Source organism: Bubalus kerabau, chromosome 15, assembly GCF_029407905.1.
Source record: "Bubalus kerabau isolate K-KA32 ecotype Philippines breed swamp buffalo chromosome 15, PCC_UOA_SB_1v2, whole genome shotgun sequence".
Taxonomy (NCBI): domain Eukaryota; kingdom Metazoa; phylum Chordata; class Mammalia; order Artiodactyla; family Bovidae; genus Bubalus; species Bubalus kerabau.
In genome coordinates this window covers 77,664,869-77,683,335 of record NC_073638.1, presented here as the reverse complement: position 1 = coordinate 77,683,335, position 18,467 = coordinate 77,664,869, and the positions used below count along the sequence as shown (strand labels likewise).

Here is an 18,467-nt window from a genome sequence, read left to right as displayed (position 1 = left end):
TTAAGTTACCATTCCTATAGAAACTGTCTTAAAGGCATTCAATACTTATTTGGAAAAGCACATAATATGAAAACAGGAATAAAAACAAGTCCTTGAAAACAGATGTGAACAGAGGTTTTGATATAGTCTAGGTCTGAAAAGTTTGGAGTAATTAAATCTATTTTAGTAGTCTAAATGTAAGAATCTAATCTAGTGTCATTTTTTAAAAAGAAGCTCTCACTAAGGGTCTTTCACACTTCACCTCACCAAAGTAAGGTCTCAATCAATATAAGGCATTTTCAATCAGCATTTTTCTTAATATTTTCCTTGGGTTATAATCAGAAAGATGCAGAACTAACATGCAAATTGATCTTAAGTTTAATTTGTTGTAAAATAGGAATTATAGTATCTACCAGAGAGAGACGCTGTGAAGATTAAATGAATTACTGCACATAAAGCTACACTTGGACCTTAACAAGTATCGTCAGTGATGGTGATAGTATTACTGATGGCAGTGTCTCTGATACAGACAGATAGCTCCTTAAAAGTAACGTGTTCCAAGAGCCTTGAAGCGCATGCACTAAAACAATATTTATGCTGAGCAAGAAGAAGTTTAGAGGGAATGAAGGAAGGCTAGGAAAGAATTCGGGAAGACTTACCGCCATTTTTGCCTACGGTTCGGAAGCATCTCCAGAAGGCGCGTAGGAATGATGCCCTGTTGTGAGGGGTGGCTTGGATGAAGCTGAATTCCCGGAAAAGAATATGAGTTCCCTGACATACACTGTTAAAACTGCAAAGAGAAAAAGCAAGAAAGCATCACTGGATGGATAGTTACAGAAGACTGGAATTAGAATAAAAAGTCAAGAATATATAGAACGACTGCCCAGAGAAAAATCTTTTCTCCAACAAAACTCTGTACTACAGATTAGACCAAGTCGCTCTATGAGGAACTCTCTTCACATAACTATATCTCTTTGGAAACTCTTGGAGTCCAATTCCTCTGAATGCCACCTCGTGTGTGCGTGTGTGTGTGTGTGCGCACACTAAGGAAGCTTTAATCAGTTGTTGGAACATCTCATATAGAGGGACATCTTTGTCTTTAGCTCAATGATAAACTGGCACTCATATCCTCTTGGAGAATACTTCTCCTTCTACCCCATTTGAAATTATGTTTCCTTAAAGACATTCTTTTTATCTTCTCTCTGGCCTCTATCTGGAGAAGGAAATGGCAATCCACTCCAGTATTCTTGCCTGAGAAATCCCATGGACAGAGAAGCCTGGCGGGTTACAGCCTATGGGGTTGCAAAGAGTGGGACACGACTGAGTGGCTAAACAATTGACCTATATTAGGTGCCTTAAGAACAACGTGGCTTATGGAAACACAACTGGATTGTCTGTTCCAATTTGGGAGTGGCGTTGTATACCTCTCTGACAATCACCTTAGAGGAAAGTACACATGCCAAAGATATAAAAGGTTCCAGACAGACACTAAAGGCAAATAAGGAAAACAAGGGTAGAAAGTGGCCCCTGAATGGGAGTAAGAAGCAAAGCCCCAGGGCCCGAGTGAGTCATTGTTTAAGCTGGGCCGGGGAAGGGGAAAAAATACACTCCATTGCCTTCGGGTTCTTCTGCCAAAGAAATAAAGACTGCAGAGCCTGGAGTAATCTAAAAATGGAAAATCCACCAAAGAATAGGCAATTATCCAGTAATCATCACTACCAAAGACAGACTTCTGGTTCCAGAAAACTCCTAAAGTCCCTGACAAATAAATCATGAGTGGAAAATATGTTAATCTTTGTAGAGAAGCAGACATTAAACTGAAGATGGCAAGCAATAGAGGGATAGTGGTAATTCCAAATGCCACTTTTCATTTGTTTATTTAAAGGGGGAAAATATTCTGAGTCTCCGAACTGAACAGGAAAAAAATGTCAGGAGTCATCTAATCCATTTTCCTTTTCCCTGACCAAGTTTAGAGGGAAGTGTCTAATCTGTCTTTAACATGGAGCATATTATCACTTGGGATAAAATTAGCCTCTTTCTGTTAATATGAACAACACTGTATGAAAAAGAAAATTACATGCCCTTCTTTCCCTATGGAAAATGAGCCTAGAAATCTTACTTCTAAGATACTATGAGGAAGTATGAGGACAACATCTTCAGAAGAGAGATTTTTACAAAGCGATGCAAGTGTTCACCTAATTACGCAGTTTGCAGTGCTGTTGTCTTGAGTAAAGGAAAATGAAAAATAAAGCAAATGAGCTGTTACAGGTAAATGGAGTAGGCCACATTTCCAGCAAATGAAGTCTAGCAAACGATAACATTTTAGCCTAAATTTATGAAGCTACCCAGCAAAGGATTAGTCCCAAAGTATACTGCACACCCCTCAAGGGAAACAAGCTGGTGTCTAAGTCATGGTCTAGGATAAAATGGAACTAATACTAGTGAAATTCTATTCTTCGTGTAGCTTTTAAAAAAATAGCTTTTTTAAAACTAGGGAGTAATTTACGCATGGAAGAATCTAGCTGAGCCTCATTTACAGATGAATACAAATATACACAAGAATTTATAAAATAGGAATTTTATACAACAGGGCAAGTCAGATAATATTGAATATAAAAAGATTTAGAATTGTGTTTACACTACCATCTTTAGATAACTCATAGCAATAAAACTCACATTTCATTAAAAATAAAAATAAGCAGGAATTAGCGTGGCAGCTGATCAGTATGGAGATCAAAATCACTACCTAAGGAGTTAATAGACAACCTTAACACAGCCAGTGAAATTCTTTTAGATAAGATGGCTGTAAAGAAAAAGCAGAAAACACAATTACTCCAAACTTCACTGTTTTTCTTCAACCTGAAATATCTTTTTCCTACCACCCCCACCTCTTAAATTCTATCCAATCTTCTAGGACCATCTCAAATACCATGTGTATGAAGTCTTTTCCTGATTCCACCACCACAGCCAATTCCCATCATATATCACTTACAACTCTCTTGATGATACTCACAATATGCTGCCTTGTTTTAAAGTGACTGGATTTATTTTCTCTATTAGATTCTATACAGTAATCAATTAGTTTGTACTCATCTTTGTCTCCATTACATTACCTAACATGTAGTAGATACCGCTTAAGAAAGATAAGAAATAGATGAATGATACCAGGAAGAAAGTATCAGGATTTATGTTTGTAGCCAGCCATACTAGTGATACTGAAAGTCAACATTCTACGATCTTTTTAAAAGTCCAGGACTTTGGTCTGATATTAGTGTTGTAATTCTGCAATATTAGCATTTTTTTCTGATTGGTATTTGCCTGGCATATTTTTTCCATGCTCTCTGGCATATTTTTTTCCATGCTCTTAATTTCAATCTTTTTGCTAATTTTAAAAAGGTAAATACTCTTCTGAGTAGTAAATAGTTGGATCTTGTTTTTTTACCACACAGAGTCGGACACAACTGAAGCGACTTAGCAGCAGCAGGGGGGAGAAGGGTAGAGGGAGGGGTAAAATAAATGGATAGGATTCAGATGTATAACTACAAGGTATAAAGTAAATAAGTTACAAGGATGCAATGTACAGCACAGGGAATATAGCCAATATTTTATAATAACTTTGTATGAAGTATACTCTATAAAAATATTGAATTATTATGCTGTACATCTGAAACTAACATAATATTGTAGGTCACCTATACTTTAATAAAAATTAATAAATAAATAAAATTGGATCACAAATTTTGAAAAAAAAAAAGTCCTCAAGCTTACCTGTAAAACCAAACATAAAAGTTCCTAAAAATATCTTAAAAGGGCATGCAAAAGTATACCAGATGCCTGCCTCAAATGGAGTTCTCCAAAACCATTATTTAAACTTCATTCAGTAAATTCTTTCATTTTCTTTAAGTTTTTAGTTTTATTCCCTTGAGATTTCATTTATTTTTCTACTCTGAAACAATTTCAAATTTACAGAAAAGTGACAAGAATAGCACAAGAGATTCTTGAATATCCCTCACCTTGATCACCTGGATGTGAATATTTTACTATATTTGCTTTCACTACAACATTCTTCCTCTCTCAGTCTCTCTCTATCACACCCATACATACATGTATAAATATATAGATATATGTATTTCACAACTGTTCAAGAGTAACTTGTGGACATGATGCTCCTTTACCCCTAAACACATTATGTATTTCCTAAAAAATAAGTAATTTTCTTTATGTAACAATAGTACAATGAACAATACAATATCATTGATATAACACCTTATTTTATATAATAAAATTGATATAATACTTTTATCTAATCTACAGACCTTATTAAGTTTTCACCAACTGTTTCAATAATGTCTCCTTTACAGGAAAAGAGAATTCAAGACAAAACATTGCCTTCAGTTGTCATGACTTTTTAGTCTCCTTTAATCGGAAACAGTTCCTGGGTCTTTGTATTTCATGACACTGACATTTTAAGAGTACAGATTTTACTCCAGTTTGGGTTTGTCTAATGTTTCCTCACTATTAGGTTCAGGTTATACTCTTTTGGCAGGATTATCACGGAAGTGATGCTGAGTTTTCCTAGCGCATCATATCAAGAGGCACTTGCTGTGGATTAATCTAATTACTGGTGATATTAACTTAGATTATTTAGGTAAAGCAGTGTCTGCCAGGTTCACCCACTGTAGAGTGGTGAACTCATCCTTTGTAATGAGTAAGTATCTTGTGGGAAATATACTGTTACTCTTCAAACCTTCATTTATGACTTTCAGCATCTAATGATAATTCTTGCCAGAAGCAATAAAAATTATGATGCTTTTGCTGAATGGTGATTTTCTGCCTAATTACATCATTTCATCTACATTTACAAGTTTGTTTTCTATAATAAAGAATAGGTAGATGTATATATTTTTATTTCCTGTTCTTTCTTATGCTAAAGTTAGCATAATACAGGTGTTCTTTGGTCCAGTTCATAGGCGTATCTGATGATTTCTTTTTAAGATGTCATGAATAAAAAGTTCAGGAACTCTCTGGATCTTTGTGAATAATTTTTAATCCTAAAAGGTATAAATACATTTATTAAAATGAAATTGTCTGAGAACAAATGTCTCAAATTGATTTTAACAAGAAAATAAGTTAATTAAATTTCAGTTTTACCATTTTGTTTGCTTACTATTTAATTAATTCTAGAGTATCATATCAAAAAAATATAGCAGAAGCTGTTTAAAATTAATGACCTTTATAACCAGACATTTGTAAGCATGTTAAATAGTTTTGATACAATTTCATTTTCTCATTTAATAACAAAGGTTGTTTACATAGAAAAAAGTCAACAGACTTCTATTAAGTGGTATCTGTTTTCTCCAGAAAAACTAAAGAAGTTCTAAGGATTCATTTATGATATCAATTTCACATAAATATCTTAATTTTGAATATTAAAAAGCAAAAGGTTAGAACTGATTTAAGTTACTTTGGTTAAGTAGTCAGTAACTGAAGGACTGCCAAAGAAAGAATTAAATATAAATGTAATCATAGTAGATTTATATACATAGCCATTCACATTCTATATAGAGAAATAGCAAAGAGCAAAAGGACCAAATTAAAATATTCCAGCTCATGTTCAATGTGCCAAGAGGCAAAAGTTCAAAGCTCCTACAATACTTCATATCTTCCAGATACTCTTTGCTCTTCTTCATAATGAAAACAGCCAATGAATCTTGACCTACACAGTTAAATTGGATTGCAACAGTTCCTTCTTCTTAAGCCAGTCACTTATCTCCTTTTTTTTTCTCTAAAATCAGTCTAGCTCATTAGAGTATATGATCTTCTGTTAGAATTGGAACTGCCTTTTGCTGTTTCGAGATGAGTTTTATTTGCAAGAAATCCTAAACAGATCTATCAAAGAAGCAATCTATGAGAACAGATCACACCCCATTATGCAGAACAAACTGGCCACACCAAGGTGATAAATATATAGGGTGTAGATCAACCTCTGAAAAATAAATAAGATCAGAAATCCAAAATACTTTAGAAAGAATCATGATTTAAGTAACCCTTTACTGTTTCTGGAAGCAGAAGGAAAAAAGATATTCCCTATAGAGGGAATAGAAAAGAAACCTTTTGTGGCATATTTCCCACTATCAAATTGGCAAGACTAACAGACTGGAGTTTTGTTCTGCAAAAAGTCGCCAAACCCTAAAGATATATTCCTGTGGCATGATTTGGTCCCCTGAACTAACTATGCCTGTATTTGTTCTTTCCCGCCTTATGAAATTCAGATGAAGCCTAAAGCCCTTAAATGTTTTCTTTCCATTGCTTTTCTGCTATAGAGTTCTGCAAGGCCAACTTGATGAGGGAAGTCAGTGAAGCATGTCAGTTTGGCCTATGTTGCAGTTTAGACAACACACTTGAGCAGAAGTTGTCTCACACCAATTTCTTTCGCATAGTGCTACAAAGAAATTTCTGCACAAAAGTTTACTGCAGAATTTCTAAAAACTTCTAACTCTCTCCTGGGCTGTTATAACCTATTGTTCAATATACAATATACTCACAACAGGAAACAAATCAATGAACAACATGATTCTGTGTCCAAAGGGAAATCCAACCAAGTCTTTACTGTACAGTACGTGTGGAATAGGTTCTGCCCATAGATACGCATCAGGTGAGCTGGCTGCAGGGTCTCTTCTCTGTTGGGCAGGAAGATGTGAGTGTCAGCAGTACAGAAAATGGAAATCTGCCATGCTGCAGGCGGCTGTCCACCATCCTCTTCATCTTCTCATTCTCAGCTAAATTAGGAGTAGAGTATCTGAGATCACTGGCTTCTAAACAAACAAAAAAATCTCCAGTTGATGAAGAAATTCAACAGGGACTAATCGATCTTCAGTCACTGACTAGGGACAGGTGAACCAACCTGTGAGACCTGAGCTGCCCTTGTGGTGGATGAGAGCAGTAATCTCTGCAAGAGCGGAACCACTGAACTGGAAGCTTATCAGTTCACTCTGAAGACAGCACTGGCATTTCATACCAGCATTCTATTTTTTCCCCTGCCTGACTGAGTAATCCTCAGTAGCAGAGTTAGTTTTCAGATCATGATATCAGTGAGATCACATCGAACTGCATTATGAAGAGAAAAACTCATGAGACGAACTCGTAGGCCCCGAGAGCTGTGAAAAGTTTTGCAATGGGAGGCATAAGTAGTGCCGAGTTTTCTTTCCTCCCTTACTTCATCAAGTGCTCTTCGGTCACCAAACTGCAGAAAGAATCTACTTCAAGCCATGGATTGTGCCACCCTGGGCATCTGATGCCAAGGGGAAAGGAGAGTGTTTCTACATAGGGTGATCACTGAGCAAATTCTCACATGCTGCTTCTCAGAAAGTAAACCGCTCTCCACTGGATCTTTGTTTCTAATTCAGTAAGGACCCCCTGCCAGAGTTAAAAAAAAATGTTGCAAACTCCCTTTTCAAGTATTCCAACTTCAAAACTTATTGCTGAAGGCCTGGTATGTTACAATAAACTCCCAACTGCATATAAACTCCTTACTCACTTGCATTAATGGAGAAGTAAGATGATTCATTAACATCTGTTACTGTCTGTAGTTGTAAGTATTAAGGAACATTACTTTTAAAAATGGTTGTTTACTTCATGCCAGTAGAAACAGGCAAATACCTGTAACTCAGGACGGGAAATCAATGCACAGAGCACCAGGAGACAATTACTAAATACATACTCTTTATGGCATGTTAGAAATTTAAATTATAAAAAGACAATGTAGCAATTTAGAAAATGCTTTTCATATACGATAAAAAACAGGAAATAAAATTGTGAGTACTTTATATTTTAGCTACATTACAGTAGGTCTACAATAAGGAGAATGATTTAAAAAAATTAAAAGACAACTGTATTTACTCATTGTATTAGGGTTGTTGACTTCTAATTGATTTCTGTCTGTCTTCCATATATTCTGCAAGTAATGTAGTACAGACATTTTTTAACAAGAGTTACCACAGATCTCTAGTTTTCTTTATTCCTACTTGGTCTCTAAATAGAGTTCTTGATAACAGAACTTCCAGGAGCTTGTCTAACTTCACTTGAAATTCAGAGTAATTTTGTTTTGATGATTTCTCTGGGGAAATGTCTCCTACCTGTCCAGACATTTTCTGGACAAAGCATGCTCCTCTTTAGAAAGCGGCAATATTTCTGTTGTGTCTTACCTCGTGCTACATGTTGTATCTCACATACTTTCTTATGTGGTCGCTAAACCTGTTATCTGTTGTTTCTTTCTCTTTGGCTCTATCTTTAAGCCTCTGTATCTCTTTTATCAACAGGCTCATCCCATCTGTACTACTTTTTTTGCTCAGTCATGTCTGACTCTTTGCGACCCCATGGACTGCAGCCCACCAGGCTCCTCCATCCATGGGATTCTCCAGGCAAGAAGACTGGAGTGGGGTGCCATTCCCTTCTCCAGGGGATCTTCCCGACCCAGGTCTCCTGCATTGCAGGCAGATTCGTTACCATCTAAGTCGCCAGGGGAAGCCCTTTTTTCTGCTACTGAAGTTAAATTTAGTGCCTCAGGTAGGGCTCTCCTTAGTCACCCTCAACACATCCTGCCATTCCCTTCTCACAGTGTGTTTACTCTCTGCCTCCGGACCTCAAAACAGCTTTCATCTGTTTTACTGCCAGATCGCAAATCATTTCTCATCTAATTTCTGTCAGTTTTCTTCTTTAGCTTTTTCAACTCAATACTAACTTACCTTTCAGGTTTTCTCCACCCGTTGCAAGTCTGAGCTTTGAATCAATACAACAGTAGATGACATTTTAAGGAATATTCTATTTCCCGCCTACCACGATAAGGTTTTTTTCTTTATCATCTTTTTATTCTCATTAAGATCTGAAGACCCAACACTACTTTTATGGGTCCCTTAAATGTTAAAAATACTTTCCTCCACCCCATTCAACAGCTGGAGGCATTACATTTATCAACTCTCTCGGTTCAAAGCCAGCAAGTAATTCTCAAACCATCATCCTTTGTTCTTGTTCAAGATGATATGAATTAAGCTGGGGGAAAAAAAAAAAGCTTCATACAAATGCTTTAGTCATAGGACAAAGTCTTCTTGGATTTGATCATAATTCAAAATGAAAATAAAGTTGAAGGGGAGTTGTGGTGCAGGGTTTGCTCTGTTAGAATCACGTACATCAGACTTGCAGCTGCTGATTCCATTTTCTTCGGGCTTATCATCTCGTCTCATCACGTCTTGTGCTACATTACTACCACTATTTCCAGAGTTATCTCCTTTGTGTTATTTCTTGTTTTATCTCCAAAGTTGGTCTTACTTTTTAGAAAATAAATGCAGTTTCTTTTGGTATGTATACTTATCTTTAAAAGCTGCTAGTTGACTCATTTATACTTTTAAAATACTCATTTTCCTGACTTTTGGTAAAAGTTATTTTGTGTTCTTTCACCTTTCCAAATTCAAGTCCATTCTTTCTAAATTTTTTGCATTAGCTGGGAACTCCTAAAATGAGAGAGCTCTAGGCATACATAATTAAAGCAGTCTTAATGATTCAGTGGTCTATGATGGAAAGAAGTCCATTTCTTCCTGATACCTTTATAAATATCCCTTCAAATTTTCTTATTAACTTATCAGATTCCAATATCACTTTGATTTACTTTATTTCCAACAGAGAATTTTATTTCTAAAGATACACGAGGAAAGAACTCGAGATAGTAGGTTGGGTCTTACACAAAGCTTTGTAAACACATGAGAATCTAATGTGTCATTTAGTTAAAAACCTCAGAGAAAAGGGTACCACAAAGTCTCTGATGATCCTGGGAGAGTTACTTCAGGAAATCTTAAAGGAAGAACGTAAAAATTTAACTGGTAAAGACTCCGCCTGCAATGTGGGAGACCTGGGTTCAATCCCTGGGCTGGGAAGATCCCCTGGAGAAGGGAAAGGCTCCCCACTCCAGTATTCTGGCCTGGAGAATCCCATGGACTGTATAGTGCATGGGTTTGCAAAGAGTCGGATATGACTGAACGACTTTCACTTTCATTTTCCCATTCCCCAGACACCTGTTTGTCAGGCTCAGTCTTGAATTCATTCTCATTAAACTTTCTCTGTGATACAAACCTTCTTAATATTGATTTATTTTAGAACACTACCGTTCTCTAATTCTTTACTTGGTATCATTTAACCAGTTACCAATCTTCTAAAACACAAAGGACATTTTCAATATTTTTTTGTGATTGAAAATCACAAAGCAGTTATAGATGACAGAACTTAATGGAAATCTATACTGAAACTCACTTTTCCTGCCAAACCTTTAAAGATTCATTTAAGTAAGAAATTCTTTTTCTTTTTTTGAAAAAGAGGGACACAAACAATACCTTGAACATAAACTTGTACCTTAGGAAGTACGATATTGGCAGAATTACTATATATTCCAGCAATTTCACTTCCAGCTTTATTGTCAAAAAAAAAAAAGAAAGCAGTACTCAGATATTTGTACGCCCGTGTTCATGGCAGTATTATTCACAATAGCCAAAAAGTGGAAGTAACCCAAGGGTCCATCGACTAGTGAATGGATAAACAAAATGTGGCATTGGCATACAATGAAACATTATTTAGCCTCAAAAAGGAGGAGATTCTGATACAAGCTACAACGTGGATGAACCTTGAGGACAGTAAGCTAAATAAAGTAAGCCAGTCACAAAAAGACCGCCATTGTACAACTCTACTTATATGCAGTACCTTTTGTTGTTTAGTTGCTACGCCTGCCTGATTCTTTTGTGACCCCAGGCACTGTAGCTTTCCGGGCTCCTTTGTTCATGAGATTTTCCAGGTAAGGATACTGGAGTGGGTTGCCATTTCCTTCCCCAGGGATGCAGTATCTAGAGCAGTCATATTCATAGAGCCAGAAAGCAGAATGGTGGTTATCGGGGAATAGGGGAGGAGGAAATGGGGAATTAGTGTTCAACGGCTAGAGTTTCGGTTTGGGAAGGTGAAAAAGTTCTGGAGGTGGATGGCGGTGATGGCTGCAAAATAATGTGAATGTGCTTAATGCCACAGAAATGTAGACTTAGAGTTGTTACAATGGGGATGGGAAATGTTAGTAATATATATTTTACCACAATAAAAGTAAAGAATGAAGATACTGGTTAAGATACTGGCACAGAAATGTAGACTTAGAATTGTTACAATACGAATGGGAAATGTTAGTAATATATATTTTACCACAATAAAAGTAAAGAAATGAAGATACTGGTTAAGATGATGATAATAATGTAACACAAAAGCCCAGTATGTGTATTTATAGAATTGCTTGATGGAATGAGAAATTTAGTTATAACTAAAACATTTTTAGAGTGGTTCTGAAGTAAGAATGACTACAGCTTTGTTACTGAAAGTGTGGGCCAAGGATGGCGGCATCGGTGTTACACAGAAGCCCCTAAGAAATCAGAATCTCAGACCCCATACCAGACCTACTGAATCCCATTCCTCATTTTAACAAGATGCCCAGGTGATTCATACACACGTTGAAGTGTGAGAAGCACTAGTCTGGGGCACCGGAGAAGGCAATGGCACCCCACTCCAGTGTTCTTGCCTGGAGAATCCCAGGGACGGGGGAGCCTGGTGGGTGCCGTCTCTGGGGTCGCACAGAGTCGGACACGACTGACTCGACGCAGCAGCAGCAGCAGTCTGGAGCACACTGTACTGCACCTTACCACTTTTTAATTGTGTGACTCTGGCCCAGGTACTTAACCACTCTTTGCCTCAACTATTTTTTTATCTGTAAAATGGTGACAACGGGAATGCTTACCATATAAGGTTGCCAAAGATTAAATTTGACAATAACGCCTGTTGTATAATGCTTGTCACATTCAGGGAGCACTAGCTATTATTATTACTTTGCTGTGCTGTGCTCAGTTGCTCAGTTGTGTCTGACTCGTTGAGACCCGTGGACTGCAGCCCCCCAGGTACCTCTGTCCATGGGGATTCTCCAAGCAAGAATACTGGAGTGGGTTGCCATGCCCCCCTCCAGGGGATCTTCCCAACTCAGGGATGGAACCCAGGTCTCCTGCATTTTAGGTGGATTCTTTATTGTCTGACTCACCAGGGAAGCTCATTACTGTTACTTTGCTTTATAGAAAAACTGTGAAAGTAGATTTCAGGATCTTTTCTAAAAACAGTAAATTTAGGAAGTCAGTATTTTCCAGAGGATACGAAGGGTGCCTGGCTTTTAAGAGGTAATAGTGAAAAAAAGATATATGGGACGTAATAGTTTTGGCAAAGCACAAAGGGATGGAAGTGACTTTCTTCAAGAAGACCTAATATAGTTGAGGGAAGGTGTCAAATTTGTTCACAGTGGAGGAAATTTTTCTTGCTACAGTATGTGAGGACCAGACAAATAATGTTTACAAAATATAAATGGAATGGAAGTAGCTTTTAAAGACAGTATTTGAAAAATATTTTAGGGGCTCAATGGTATGCTTTTCACATGTTGGAAATCCCCCTGAGGGATATAATCTTTCTGCTGACATATCACAAATATATTTGACTTCTGTGATAAAGGACCAGTATCTGGCCAAGGAGCAAGCTGGAAGAGGGAGGAATATTCACAAGGTGGGGAGACAAAAAGGACAGTCACGCAGGCCCCATGAACGGCTAGCACCTGGGCCACAATTCCCAGAAGACGTCGTTGAGTTCCTAACCTACTTTCTCTGGCTGGAGATCTTTCCTTGTCCCAGAAAAGACTTTTGGAGACAGAGAGGATTAAAAAAAATAATAGTTAAGAAGTGAGGTTGCTGGGCTTGCACTTTCCTAGCCGGAATCCCTTTATCTTTCCTGAGAACCCCCCAGATCTGTTTTATTCTAGGTCAGTAATTTAACACTCTCAGCTCTCAATTCAAAGCCAGTAATGACCTTGCTGTGCTGAATTATTAGCCTAGGATATAGAAAGAGAGAGAGAGGGAAGGAGAGGGGGGAAAAAAGAAACCCTAAAAACAACAGAAGCCTTTTGATCAGAGCACCAAACTGCAGTTCGCTGTAACTCAAGCTGCCCATTCTTATATGGCAGGAATTAAGGACTCCCCCTGCCAGGCCAGACCCTATTAAAAGACAATAGCTGTTTGAAAAGGGTAAGCAAGTTGATATGGATATAATAGGCCACATATGGGGGCCCTTTTCTACTCTGAAATAAAGCTCCTTCTTAAGAGTTGTGAGCTGGGAAATCCAGTATTCAGTAAGGCAGGAGGAGGAGATAGAATAGAAGAGAGTGGGTAGCCATGCAGAAATGCTTGAAGGTGCTTCAAGGAAAGCGGGGAGGGCTTTGGGGAGCCTGCAGAGATGCGCATCAATCACTGAGTAGAGGCTTTCAGAATGGCCAGGTGCTCTGAGGTCCCCCTGAGGTTTTTAGGACCAGTGATGACAAGGATTTGGCCGGAACTAACATAGTGGTTAGTTTCTCTAATGGGTTAACAACAACGACAACAAAAAACAAGCAGCGAACTAGTAAGCTCTCGCCAGGAATGATGCAGCTGACAAAAAGTAATCTTTTCTGTCTTGTTTTAAACAACCTCTCATGTCAACATCCTAAATTCCTGATTAGTACCATCCAGTGCCACTAAATGTTCTTGTTCTCTCTAGGATGATATATTAAAAAAAAAAAAAAAGGAAAAAGCCCTGCAAAACAAAGACAGTAAACTCCAATTGCCTCTTGCCTACAAACTACACACTTCCTCTGTGCAGAGAGGTAACCACAGGACATGGGACTTCTCACTCTATTAGCTAATCCATCTTTGCTTGTCTAGCGCCAAAACACTCTGCCCATTAATGGATGATGCTTTTCCAGGATCTTAAATCCACAACAGAATTTTCCAACCGCTGTTTCAGCTATCTCTAAGATCTTGTTAGTATGTTACAAAACAAGGAAGGATTTAAGAGTGATTCAAGTTATTTAAACACATTAATCTAGTTGTTTATGACTAAATTCTGAATTCCCAAATTCCTAAGCAGAAATATCAGAAAGGTATTTTCCTTTCCTCCACCACCCTTTGCTAATTGCCAAATGAACAGCTCTCCAGTTCCCATCCACTGCAATTAATGGGCTAGCCTGATGGAATTTACAAGCAAAGAAAAAACAAGGGCTCTCTAACACTTGCTTGTTTCACTGAGCGGTCAATGGGGCACAAAACTGATCTTTTGCAAATTAAAAGGTTTTGCTGATTAAAGAGAAAATCTGGATTCCTAAGAAAAAAAATTCTGCCTCACCACTAGGCTTAAGACTCCAAAACAAACAGATGATTTTTACAAAAAGTTATTAGAGATAATTGTTTCCATAAAATATCACAATTCTAAACTACTCTCCATTACGTAGACTCATTTCAGATGGGGTCATCATGTAAGAAGGGAGGGACGAGCAACAGAGAGCTATGAAAAGAGTAATGGGGAACATCAAACACCACGCTCATTCCCTAACTCATGCCTAAGCATATGGTGACCATATTTTCAGAAGTTCAAATTGGGACATGGAGTCTAAAAAAGTTTTTTATTTGGTGTGTGGGCCACTTCCAGGTGTGAGAAACGGTCTAAAGATTTTACATATAGATATAGGTGTAATGGCTATGTTTACATGCCATGCTAATTGATAAAAATTAAATGTCATATCATTTGATAAATCTTTTTTTTTTTAAGATTTGTTTGTTTTTGGTTGCACTGGGTCTTCGCTGCTCTGTGAGCAGGCTTTTTCTAGTTGCGGCAAGGGAGGGGGGCTTCTCTTGGCTGCGGTGCACGGCTTTCTCACTGCGACGGCTTCTCTCGTTGCAGAGGACGGGCTCTAGGCACTCGCGCTTCAGTAGCCGTGGTGCATGGGCTTAGCTGCTTCATGGCATGTGGGCTCTTCCCGGACGAGGAATCACACCCGTGTCCCCTGCACTGGCGTGTGAATTATTAACCACTAGACTACTGGGGAAACCCAAATCTTTATTTGTTTATTTATTTGGCTGCATCAGCTCTCAGTTGCAACATGCAGGATCTTTAGCTGTGGCATGCTAACTCTTACTTGCAACGCATGAGTCCCTGACCAAGGACTGAACCTGGACCCCCTGCATTGGGAGGGAGTGTGTGGAGTCTTAGCCACTGGACCACCAGGGAAGTACTGATAAATATTAAAAGACATACAGCCTATATAATCTGAAAAATAATATTTTATACAGAACAGCATGGATAGTATAATACCATTGATACAAAACTACATGTCTATGGGTGTATATGCAAGTAGACAAGATGTTTGAAAGAACAGAGAAAACGAAGGCAAGGAAAAAATTGAAGAAAATTTCTCAGAACTGAAAGACATGAGTTCCCAGATTGAAAGGATCCTTAAAAGCCCAGCACGATGAATGACTACAGATGCATGCCAAGGTTCATCACTGTAAAGATGCAGACTCTGCCTTTTGTTGGGAGTGTGGCAAGATCACTCTGTAGCAGAATGGATGACAGGAGACACTGGTGCAGCTGTCTTTGGAAAATAGAACCTGCCAGTTTCCCTCTGGCCACAATTTTACCTTCTTCCCAACTGCTCTCTGAAACCCCTAAAGTCTAATTCCATTTCAGCGTCGACCCAAAAGCCTAGGATCTTGTCGTATAAATCAAAACCAGGTCCAGATGAAGTTCCTTCGGTACAATTTCTTGGGTATGGCTCCTTGAGTCTGGTTCTTCATCTAAACACCTGTACACCAAGGAGATGAGTTACTAATACATGCTCCCCTACATCTAGTATGTACAGTGATGGTACAGGCATAGGATAACCACAACAGACTTCTATTCAAAAACAGGGAGGAGGAGAGGATGTAGTCATTGGTCCGTTGCAGCTCTGAAATCCATCCAGGCACAGGTCTTATTTCCTTGATTTGGGCCCAATCCTTCTTCCCGGTAATGATGTTCTGTGGCCTTTGACTCTGTGCTCTGAGCTTTTGGTTCCATCTTCTGAATCACACTTTCATCGCCATGAAACAGTTTCAGTTTGTAGCTGAGTAGCTTTCTTGGCTTACTTCCTGTCCATTGAAGTCTAGGGGTCCAAAGGTAACTTTTTTATTTTGTATTATCTCTATCTTCTTGAGTCCAAACTGGTGGCACTTCCACCAATACAATTCTCTTAAAAACATGGGTTTTTCTATTACCTTAATTGGAGTTTACTTCATCAGACAAAAGCTATACACCCAAATCTCCCTGAGGCAGGCCCTATTTGGATTTTCTTATGAGGTCTTCTGAAACAGTCTAAGAGGCTCCACCTTGAAATCTGAGGTGTTAACAAACAGTACCTCTTTACTCTAAGACCACATTTTTCTGATAGCACTCTGGATTTGGTCTTTGCCCTGAGGCACTTTCTTACTTTGAGTACTTTTTGCTGGTTGGAAACACTACCCATGCTCTCTGTATTTCCTCTAAATTCTACTTGAAAACAAAATAGTTCATTTCTTTAGCTTATCTCTCTCACATTTTACTGTGAAAGTGAAAGTCACTCAGTCGTGTCCGACTCTGTGACCCCATGGACTATACAGTCCATGGATTTCTCCAGGCCAGAATACTAGAGTGGGTAGCCTTTCCCATATTCAGGGGATCTTCCCAACCCAGGGATCAAACCCAGGTCTCCCTCATTGCAGGAGGATTCTTGACTAGCTGAGCTACAAGGGAAGCCCAAGAATACTGGAGTGGGTAGCCTATCCCTTCTCCAGGGGGTCTTCCCAACCCAGGAATCAAACTGGGGTCTCCTGCATTGCAGGAGGATTCTTTACCAACTGAGCTATCAGGGAAGCCCACACGTTTTACTGTAGGCAGCTAGGAACAGACAGACAGGCGGCCCAGAAACCTCTATAGCTAGCCCACTGCGTTCACCAGGTACATTTCCTATTTTTTTCACGTTACTAAAGGTGACAGGACGCCAAACTTCCTGTCTCTGTGTAACAGGGGTCTTTCCCCTCTGCCAACATTTATTTGGCTGTGCCGGGTCTTAACTGATCTTTGTTGCAGCATGCAGGATCTTTTAGTTACAGCATGTGGGATCTAGATTCCTGACCAGGGATGGAACCCAGGCCCCCTGCATTGATCGAGAGCATGGAGTCTTAGCCACTGGACCACCAGGAAAGTCCCATCTCCAGCTTCCAAAAACATTTTTCCTCATCTTTTTTTTCAGCCTTCACGGATAATATCCTATCCATGAAGGAGACTTCCACTAACTTCTCCTCAAGGTCCTCCTGATTTCTTGCCTGCTGCCTGGTCTCCAGGCCAATGGTGCATGTTTTAGGTTTTTGTTACTGAGCTTCCTCATTCCTAGGAACAAATGCTGTTCCAGACCGCTATGGCTGCTTAAAAAACCACACCGAAGTTGGTGGCATAAAAAATAAAAATGCTGTTATGCTCATGGATTCAGTAGGTTCAGGAATTATACAGAGTACAGCAGAGATGCCCAGTCTTTACTCCATGATGTCTGGAACCTAAACTGGGAAGGCCTGAGTGGCTGGGGTCAATGTAAAGGGCTGGGGACAGAATCCGCTGGAGGCTTCTTCACTCTCAGGTTGGGCACCTGGACTGGGACGGCCTGAAGACCAGGCTCGTGGCTGGGCTTCTTACAGCACAGCGGCTGGTCAGTAAGAGGGGTCCTGAGGGGCAATGGCTGAAGCCTGAGGTCCTACAGAATCTGCACAGCCTTTTGTGACCTAGCCCTGGGAAGTCACAAAGCCTTTCTTCTATCGTATTCGTATTCAAGCAGAGGGCACACAAACCCCACTTCTCCAAGGCAGGAATATCAAAGAATGTGGGATCCTTTTTTAAGACCACTATACCAAAAACAAAGATGAAAGAAGACAGGGAATCTGAAGGGTAGCGGTGAAAGTCCAGAGATCCCTGACAGCAGCTACATAGCACACGGAGAGATCAAGTCATAAAGATAGAGCAGGAGACAAGATTCTGGAGGAGACTTCTTTAAGGAGCTGGAAAAGAGAGAATACATACATACAAATATTCATGCATTTGCTTCCGTCAGAGTCCTGGCAGTGAACAGATAATGCATTGAAAGAGGATAGCTGGGGAATGTGTTTTAGAAAAAGGGTATTTACAAAGGGGTGGACAGGGCTGAGGGAGACTGGATTACCGAAGGGCTAGTTAGGACCTGTGTTTACCCCTAGGCCTGGAGAGGCAGGTGGAGGGAAAGCTTCCCGGAACCCAGAAAGAGTAGGGACCATTTGACTTGAGCTGTGACCGTCAGTAGAGGAAAAGAGCCAACCCAGCCCACAGCAGACTGGTAGAAAGAGAAATAAATGGACATATACCCTCATCTCACTCTCTCCCCTCCTGCCCTTCAATCTCCCGCCAGTACCTCCCACTGGCTTTAACCCAAATGGAAGCCACAGGGCAAGGGAGTCTATGGATTCAAATCCATACCGATCAGCCCTCCAGAGCAGAGGAATGTGGAGACTGGATCTGGAGGGGCAAGTGGAACA

General features: G+C 39.4%; 1 protein-coding gene across 3 annotated transcripts in view; it reads right to left on the bottom strand.

Moving 5' to 3' along the window:
- CSTPP1 (centriolar satellite-associated tubulin polyglutamylase complex regulator 1) overlaps positions 1–18,467 on the bottom strand; it is a 210,219-nt gene that overhangs the window by 121,248 nt on the left and 70,504 nt on the right. For all 3 annotated transcript variants that reach the window (XM_055547039.1, XM_055547038.1, XM_055547040.1), the window contains exon 3: positions 639–769. In XM_055547039.1, coding sequence (XP_055403014.1) covers positions 639–769 — 131 coding nt within the window. The remainder of the gene's footprint in view (positions 1–638; positions 770–18,467) is intronic.